Here is a 9,483-nt window from a genome sequence, read left to right on the forward strand (position 1 = left end):
CTAACTTCTGTCAGTCAAACTGGTGCGTGGTCTGATGCCTGAGACTGTTCTCTCAAACTATTCAGTTATGTTTCAAACCTTACTAATATAAGACTTCATCTCTTCAAAAAGTAAAAGTCTGGGTTTTTTGGGTTTTTTAAGCAAAACTATAAAGAGAAGTAAGGCAATGGAAAAACTTACTTTGTCTAACCAGAGTGGAAATTGGCGATCCTGGACTCTCCCCTGACTACATAGAAAGAACTTGGAGAATGGAATCTGACAATAAGAAACAAAGGCTTCAGTTTCACTTACATAGGCATGAGTGTAGGAAAAGGAAAACCCTCACCCATGGGATATGAAATACACATCTTGGCCTCGGTTTCATAGCAAGGCATGTGGAATTTGCACAAAGGATGAGAGGAACAGGTCAAATTCCTTTTGGTTTCCCCTGCAGTCAGCTTCAGTCCCATGTTCTGCGGTGGCTACTGCTGTAGGACTCTTACTTGATCATCATGTGCTAGACAAGGCAATCATAAACTACAAGCAGGGAACTAGTACATAAATATTTTACATGTTTAGGATGCCATAATACCTCTTGAATTTAAATTTTATTAAGTGGAGTTCTTTTTCTCCCACTAACACCTGAAGGTATAGCCCAATGTATGTTTTATTCAAATGAGATTCTAGTATACATGAAGCTGTAACTTCTTACTAACCTGATGAACAACAATAATATGTAGCACTAGAGCTAATCGTTTCTGAACTCAAACCATTGCAATATACTAAAGAAAACACACTCCGACTCAAGTATTAAAAAGCTGAAAGCTTACTAGTGAAAAGCTGACGCTGTTATCTCAGGCCTCTAAATACCATTTTATCTTGGCCTCCAAAAGATTCAAGAGCTCAGAATTTATAATTCACCATAAATCTCAAAGCCCCATAATCTTAGATTAATAATTCAGAAAGTGAAGCACCTGCTGCTACTGGTTTATAATGCAAATGTTATAACTACTGTAGGTCCACTTATTAGAATAGCCTCATAAACTAGATAGCTAGAGAGAATCCCAAATATTCCCTATCCTATACTTTAACCACTACAAAGTGGGATTTTAAAATTTAAGACACCTAAATGTGTGCCCTAGTTTTTTAACTGAACCTAACTAGCATCAAAGGGAATTAGTTTTTCAGTGTTTCTTTTTCAATCATGATTTGTTCAGGGGCCTCCTTTAGTTATACACATTTTAAAGTACTAGTTGCCATGACAAATCTTGAAGTAAGACAGTTTTTTCAATGCAAATCAACAACGGCTGGTTGGGGAACTTTTTCTGTGGTAGTAAATTAAAGAGCCCTAAGTACTCAATTTCAGAGATATCTAAAACCACTGTACTGAAGATAATTAATTTTCTTTAGACCAGTTGAAATATTCATGAGGTTACCGTGATTTCCTCCCAGTATGGACCGCCTCGGGTAAACATGAAGTAATGGTACATATCATCCTTTTGATGGGAAAAGTATGGGTCTGTAAAAATGTTTATCATCCAGGGTCGACCATCACCACGGACACGTAAATGCAGACTATTAAAGTTTGTCCAGTCATAGTATTTCTTCCTATTAAAAACCCCCTGCAAGAAATTAATAAAGTGTGTAATTTTATCTTAGTATGTCAATAAGAATTACTACAATAAGACCTGAGGCATCCTTTGAATAGTCTCCCCCTCTCTCCCTTTTCATTAATTAGATAATGTTTTCTGTAACCCAGAGGAGACACAATGTAAGATAAGGAAAACCAGACTTACTATTTGTTTCATTATAATAGTTTTAGTTCCATGATTCTCAGTGCTGTTAGACATCTCAAAAATGGGGTAACATCTTCAAGGACTTGTACTCAGATTTTGTAATCACAAATCTCACTATAGAAAATGAAACGCCACTCCCAGCACATTAACACAGATACTGCCATGACAGTATTTCTTTAAACCAGTATCCTGCGTCTAAGAATGGCCAACAGCAGAAGTTTCGGAAGAAGGTAAAAGAAAAGTAACAAGAACAGGTATAAAATAACCTGCCCCCGCTACAAAACTTTTTGTAGCTAATTCTGAGATACGTGCCTTCCTTTAAATTAAAAATTATCCTTCATATTTATTATGCTTTGTGTTGGCCTCAACTTGCTTTGTAAAGGTGGGAAGGTAGTAAGAGGCATTAAACAATTTGGCCAGATTTACACAAATCTGTGGCAGTCCTGGAAATGTAATCTGGGTCCAATTCTCTGGATTTAGCCATCTCCCTTCGAATGAATGTTCACCTGTACACTTAGTTTAACCTATCCAATTTCCTATGTGCCATCTTTAAGTATGGCCTCTGATTAAATCTGTTCACATTCTTTATCCTTCAGAGCCCTAGTCCTCAATTTTTTACTTCTGTTCTCATTAATTAGGTCACAACTCTTGTTATTTATTCCATTGCACAATCGCACTCTCGTCTAAACTGACTCCAAGCTTTTTCATCTTGGTATCCCCCCCACTTTTAAGAAACATCTAAACATGAATACCAATAGTTTTTCATCAAATGAAGGAAACAGACTATTATAACTAAATCATATTTTTGTTCTGTTCTATTTATAACTTGGTTTAGTCTTTTGCATATTTTGAAAGGCATCAGAATCCACATACAGAATTTTAAAAAGGATATTCCATAGCAGATTCTTCCTCTTTCACTTCAGCAACAAAAGAGAGCATATTCTAACCTCAAATTGGGTTTGGATACAAAAGTTAAGTTTGGGCCTAGATACTGTGACTACTTGTAGGTACGCACATATACAGGTTAAATAAACAAAGTAGTTAGCACCGCACCAGTCATTTAAAATGCACCAATTCTGTAAATAAAACTTTGCTATAGGAGACTAAGCTTGCCTTTACTCAGTTACCATGTGTGCAATGGGAAATCCACTTTTGGTGATTAAAGGAAAAAAACGCTCCTTTATTAAGAAAGATTTAGCCCTGAGCTAAAGTTTCAACTATGCCTAGTCAGAGTATGGCAATGATTACATCAGCAAATGGATTGAGGCAGAACGTCTCATACTTCTTCAACTGTCCCAATTTACTTGCAACAAATAAAAGCCAATTTATTCTCACTGGTATAACACAGCAGAGTTAACTAGATTAAAGTAAGCCTCAAGAAGTTTGTTAAAAAGCCTAGCAAAGGTTGTCTTTGTTTTAGTCAATCTGAATACAGATTGTATTATCAGCTTAGACTAAGAAACCTAACAAGCAACCAGCACTAGAAGTCAAGAGTTTGAATTTTGTACTTGATTCAATATACTCAATGGACAGTCTACGAAGCATCTAGAACAGAGTTCACCCTTCAGCTCCCTGCACTAAATAAACACTTCAGTTATTCATAATTTTCCATGGCAAATATGATTTTTTTCTCCAGTTGTGAGTGCAGTGAGCTCAAAATGTTTTTCTCTCCTTCCTGTGTCAGGAGAGTTTCTAATAAATAGAAACAAATGTACATTGAAGAGGTAATCAGAAGAAAAATATCTGTACCGAAGTCCCCTAATCGCCCATCCTGACAGCAGAATAAGAGGTCCCTGATAAAATACTGAATGTTAACTTAAATAATTAAGTTTTACTCACCAGTCGTGGCTTGGCTTTAAATCCACAATATCCACTGTATTTTGTTTCCCCATCACGAGGTACTTCAGTATTGAGGGTCCCATAGAACAGAGCACTTTGGTTATTCTTGCCTAGTTTTAGGTAGGCTTCACTTTTCCCTCCAATCTCTATATCGGAGCTAGCTATCCATTTATCTAAATCTTTCTGGCTGTGGAATTTCCAGACCACTCTAGTCTCTTCCCATAAGTGAACATGCAGAGGTTGGCCATCATAACTTGTTACATGCTCTGCTATCTCAGACTTTAGTAATTTAAAATGTTTTTTAACCCCATTCACTGCTTTTTCAGTACTGAAATCAATTTTTTTCCAGACTGGAGTGTCATCAGGGCTTATTCCTGGTCTCCTATAGCTACTATACATTTTGGAGATGTGATTAGTGACGAGAGGGCCAAGCAAAGAATGCAAGACTTTGTGCCTCTGGCACTCCCTAAGAGGACGAGCACTAGCCAGTAGTTTAAAAGCTACAGCCATAAAGGTAGAATTGAAGGATGATCAAATTTCACTTTGAGAATGGGCACTACCAGGTCTGAAATAAAGTCTTCAAAAAAGATTACTAGATGTACCAAATGTTAAGGTAGCTTGTTTCCTCCACCTGTAACAAGAGGAATGAGAGAAAGAGATTACAAGCATACTTGTAAAGGTTTTACTTGTAAAAGGACACTGGCTTGAAATTAACCAATTTAAAAAACAGTTAAAAGCAATATCAGATTCTATGACTGCTGTGTCTTCTTGATTTTTGTCATTTTACAATAGCATTTTCCTATTTTTTATGCTTTTCTCCTGCCATTGCTGCATAAGATTCCCAACATGAATCACGAGACAAAATGCTTGAAGTAAAACTGAAAATAAAAAAATATTCTCCATTCTTTTAATCACAGTAAAAGTAGATGTCACTTGCAGCATTACCAGAAATTTGCAAAGAAAATTTGAAAGTTGATTAACCTAACCCTAACCCTTGTGGAACACTGCGTGGCCATAATTTTGCAAACAGTCCTATCACTTTGTATCACATCTTTATGTATAAGACATAGCTGTTATACATGCACACTGAAATCTTTATATATATACACACACACACACATACACACATACTATTATAATGTAATATATATATAAAATGGGTTGTATCATATTTTTATGTATATGCAATAACGATATTTAAATATGTTACAAACATATATACTATCCAATGCATTTATATATAAAGATATACTAAAATAAAAAAGATGTACTAAAGAGATATGTATGTACTAAAATATATGTATGCTGTACAATATATAAATTGTTCATGTGTTTTATATAAAATACGATATATTATGTTACATAGGATGGAGACAAGGGATGAAACCGACGTTGACTGACTCCTCATTTGTGCTGCCTTAATTTTTTTAAGGCAGCACAAAAGCTGAGCAAATAAAGTTTCTTACTCTTTGTTGCACCACACAACAGGAAAATCAGTGGTGCAACAAAAAGTATCAACAGACTTGCACTACTGAGGCAGACCTCTATTACCTTGCAGTGCTTCCCCTGCTCAACCAGCCTATGACAAGGGGGATGGGTTGGCACAGCAGAGACAAGCCCCCCCTGCCCTATTTGGTTCTGGGGCAGGGAGAAAAGTGCTTCCCCACTCAGCCAGCCCCCCCGCCCCCACGTGGGTCTGGAGCAGTGAGGCAAGTGGGGAGATGTGGGACAAGGGAGGACGTGTGTTGCGCCCAGTGAAGGGGACGCACCGAGCTGCCCCACGACACAAGGCGGCACAGGTGAATTGCTCCATGTGACGCCTGCGATGGCAGGAGACCAGACTTGACCCAACTGGCCCTCTCCAGCCCAGGTTTCTTAAAAAATGTATTGTTTTGCTTTCTATGAGCTATTCCAGCATCAGCCAAATACGTCCCGTCCGTCCCCCCGCCCCACTAGTATTTAGTAAAATAAAAAGAACTCCCCCAATATCCCTAGAGAATACTCCCAGCAGCCCATACAACATTGATGCAAGAAAGTCTGACCCTTTAAACAAGCTGCATGGCATAACTATGGAAGTGCTGCCTGGCCTGGGGATGGGGGTCTTTTATTGGACCAGCCACGCAGAAGGGCCGCGGCTGAGGCCGGACGCGCTGCCAGGGCCGCCCGCACCATCCACACTGCGCCATGCTCGGACCATTGTGACGCAACATGACGCGGGGATGACGTCCCCGCCCCAGACGCGCTCTCCAGAGGGGCAGCTGCAGCGCGGCTCAGCCCGAGCTGCTTCCCCCACAGCACCCCGTGGAGCCCGCCAGCGCCGCCCCCGGCCCCACAGCGGCCCTGAGCGCCCCAGGGGCAGCACCCTGCCCTCGCCGCCCCCCGCGCGCTCGTCCGCGTCCTTGTCCTCACCTGCCGGCGGACGTAGCGAGTCCGGCCGCGATCAGAGCCCGCCGCGCAACCGCGACCGAGAGCAAAGGTTCCGCGCCCTGCCGGAGGAAGCCGCGGGGTTCTAGGGTCCGCGATGCTCAAAGCCACCGCGCTCCCCCGGGCCGGCCTCGCCGCCAGGCACAAACTCAGCTCAGCCCGCCAGGCCGCTGCCGGCTCGTCCCCCCAGCACAGCCCGTGCTCCCCTCGGGGAGGCAGCACCAGCTAGTGGGTAGAGCCAAGGCCAGGGCTCCGGGATTCCTCCTGCCTTCCAGTCCCAGTCATACCACGACTCGGCCTGGCCCTAAGCACCCGGCACTTGCGTCCCGTTCCCTCCTCTGCTGTAAAAATGATACTTGGGTGCGAGTGTGAGGGTTACGTGCTGCCTGCCTGCCTGCCTGTCTGTCCTGAGACTTGCCCCGAGGGCTCCAGCTGAAAGGCTCTGTGAGTATAAAACATTATTTTACTGGTCGGTGCATTTTTTTAAATTGAGATCAAAGGGTTTTGGGGAGGAGGGCTTAGGGGTTTTTTCGGTGGTGGCTGTTGTGTGTGTGTGTGTGTGTGTGTGTGTGTGTGTGTGTGTAGGGGGGTTGGTGTTGGTGTTCAGGGCAGTGAAGTTCTACACCAGCCTTTCAGTCAGAGCTGTGTGGGTAAAAAATGTGAAATACTGAGACAGAATTTGATTGGAGTATAAAAAGTGCATCTGATGCGACACCTGTCATGGCAGGAGACCAGACCTGGTGACATAAGTGGTCCTCTCCAGTCCTATTTTCTTTAAAAAATATTGTTTTGCTTCCTGGGAGCGATTCCAGCATCAGCCAAATGCACTTCCCCCGAACTACTGCAAAGTAAAAAAAAAAAAACCCCCGAAAACCCAGTAGCCCTTGAAGAAACTTCCAGCAGCCCATATTACTTAGATACAAAAAAGCCTGACCCTTTAAACAAGCTGCATGGCATACATGTGGAAGTGCTGTAAGACCTTTCTATTTGGGCAGGCGTTTAGCAAGCAAAGTTAAGCTGGGATATTGTTTGGGGGAGGGGGGTTGCTTTATATGTTGCTTCAATATAGATTTCATAAGTTGTTTTGTGCTCTTGCTTGTTCTCTTGTTTTATAAGTTATTTTGCTCGTTTACTGTAAGTCACCTTGAGGGTCTGTTGGGAAGGGCAACATATATCTCTAATAAATAAATGCCGTATTTTCATAACATACACATCACAAACTGTTTGATGACAATGACTCCTTTCTTGGCCTCTATTCCCAATTTTCATCACCCAGTATAAATGTACAAAGATTTTCAGAATTACTTTCCTCCCATCTCCCCACATATTCCAATAGCCTGCAGAGTTCAGGAAATCCTTAACATCCTGATAATTCAAAATAGTAAGAAAAAAAAAAAGAAAAACAAACAAAAAGATATTAACCTATCTTGAAAAATCATCATTAGTTTGGGTAACTTTTAAAAAATAGGTTCTTCCATCCACCACTATGATGCATATTGTTTCTCTGTGAATGCCCAACAGGTATGGATCTTGACTGAGTCTACTGATGTTTGCAACCTGAAAACTCAGGCAAGTCTTGTCCTATAGCTGCCAACATTTTAGACGTACCGTGATTAGCAATTTAGTGGTTTATTTTCACTTATCTAAAACTCCATATACCTGGCCAGTTCACAGTTCAGCTACATGTAATCTGTATTTAAACCATAGTTTACTTACATTAACATGTTTAAAACCACATCCTACAAGCTTCTTTGGAAATGCATAGCACTGACATATTATATAGTGTTTATGACATTTACAGGAGAAACAGTAGGGTTTATGGCTCAGCCTCCCAGGTCTAGAAGGGGTTAACTAATTGTAGGAGCATCATGGCTATCAGAGAAGTACACTACATGGAGAGCACATAGGAAAGTGAAAAAACTTGGGGGTGGGTGAGTGGTCCAGAGCAAATGCTGTTTGATGTACCTGGATCTTTGTTACTTAGTATTTCATGACTTTCAAAACCTGTCTTTACATTTAAAATTAATGTAATTTATTAATGTAATGTTATTAATTGTAATGGCTGAGGTGAACATTTGTAATCTTAACAATAATATAAGATTGTATTGTTTGAATACATGATTATTAATAAAATAACCATTAATTCTTACCCAAACCTAGGAACAGCATACAGCTTCTCTTGCCAATAGTCTCTCTGAGACTTACCTGCTAAGAGATTGGCAGAGCTGGATATTTATGCCTGTCCAGAGCGCACTGGGCTTTAAAGATATTCTGCCTGGGTGCAGAGGTCACCCTGAGCAGAGCACATTGCAGGAGCAGGGACAGAACCAGGAGGGAGAGGAGGGAATCCATAGATTTCTGTTGGAAATAGTCAGTGGTTTACAGTAATGCCACTTAAGCTGTCAGAACTTCCAGCATTAATCCTCTTCTGCAAAGAACAGGTTGTTTGGCCCCTGCTACACCTTATATATATTTCAGTTAATTGGTGAATCCGGCAATGCATTTCAACTGACCATATGTGCAAAGTAATTATCACATGTCTGACTGCTCAACCATGCAATACATTTAGAGCAGCCACCTGTGCAGAGTAATCATCACACTTGACCATCCAGCTATAAAGAGAGTCAATCTGCTATAAAGTTAGTGCTTGAAATTGTGTAACTCCATGGCTGGTTTCCATTTAGCTGGAATCCAAACAGGTGGCAGGGCCCTCAAGAGGAAATTCCTGCTCCTCCAACCTCCAGGGCTGTCATTCATCTGTCACCTTGGAGCTCTGCCATGCCTTCAAATTAAAACTGGCAAGAAACCAGCTATAGAGCTGCCACATATTTTCAAGCACTAACTTTATTTGGTATTTTGCATTTGTATTTGGCATTTTATAGCTGGAGAGTCATTTTTGTGTGTGATAATGACTTTGCTGGGGGGTGGGAGGTCGGGTCTAATAGATGTATTGCGTGGTTTACTAGTTCCTCATGGGACAGTTACTTTGCACTTGTGGCCGGTTTACACTTCTAGTGCGATTTAGCGGGGAATTGTGCGATATATGTAACATGTAGCAGGGGCCTTGTGGGAAGAGGCCTGAAAGGAGGAGAGGGGCTAGTGTCCCCCCAGCTTTTGCTGGCCAGATACTGGGGTGCGGAGTAAGTGACCCCTCCTGACTCTCGCCATCAGCGTCTTCTACGTGGAAGCTCCCCGTGGCCCGAGAAGCAGGCGAGGGGCCGCTGGGCGAAGCGCGGGGGGCGGCTCCGCAGAGCAGCGAGGCAGGGGAGCGGCTGCGGCCGGCCCCCCGCGGCCTTTGTTGGGGAACAGAGGGGCTCTGTTGCGGGGAACTCGGCGGCGCGCGGGTTCCAGGCCAGGCGGGCACGTGCGGCGCATGGTGAGCGGCGGCTGGGCCGGGCGGCGGGCGCGGGGCCACGTGCTGTTGGCTGGGCTCCGCCCGGCGGCG

At 42.4% G+C, this 9,483-nt stretch overlaps 2 protein-coding genes across 5 annotated transcripts in view; one reads left to right on the forward strand and one right to left on the reverse strand.

The window, feature by feature from the left end:
* Positions 1–6,996, reverse strand: part of NDUFAF1 (NADH:ubiquinone oxidoreductase complex assembly factor 1) — an 8,052-nt gene extending 1,056 nt beyond the window's left edge. Inside the window, exons 1-4 of one of the 4 annotated variants that reach the window (XM_006024608.3) lie at positions 6,973–6,996; positions 3,615–4,245; positions 1,416–1,601; positions 181–255 (exon numbers count right to left, since the gene is read on the reverse strand). In XM_006024608.3, the coding sequence (XP_006024670.1) occupies positions 181–255; positions 1,416–1,601; positions 3,615–4,124 (771 nt within the window). In that variant the 5' untranslated portion in view covers positions 4,125–4,245; positions 6,973–6,996. The other 3 variants (XM_006024609.3, XM_014520366.2, XM_025205306.1) reach the window with 3 other exon arrangements.
* Positions 6,136–9,483, forward strand: part of RTF1 (RTF1 homolog, Paf1/RNA polymerase II complex component) — a 48,305-nt gene continuing 44,957 nt past the window's right edge. Inside the window, exons 1-2 of the mRNA XM_025205314.1 lie at positions 6,136–6,214; positions 6,451–6,482. Of these exons, the coding sequence (XP_025061099.1) occupies positions 6,136–6,214; positions 6,451–6,482 (111 nt within the window). The remainder of the gene's footprint in view (positions 6,215–6,450; positions 6,483–9,483) is intronic.

Source organism: Alligator sinensis, unplaced genomic scaffold (genome assembly GCF_000455745.1).
Source record: "Alligator sinensis unplaced genomic scaffold, ASM45574v1 scaffold108_1, whole genome shotgun sequence".
NCBI lineage: Eukaryota > Metazoa > Chordata > Crocodylia > Alligatoridae > Alligator > Alligator sinensis.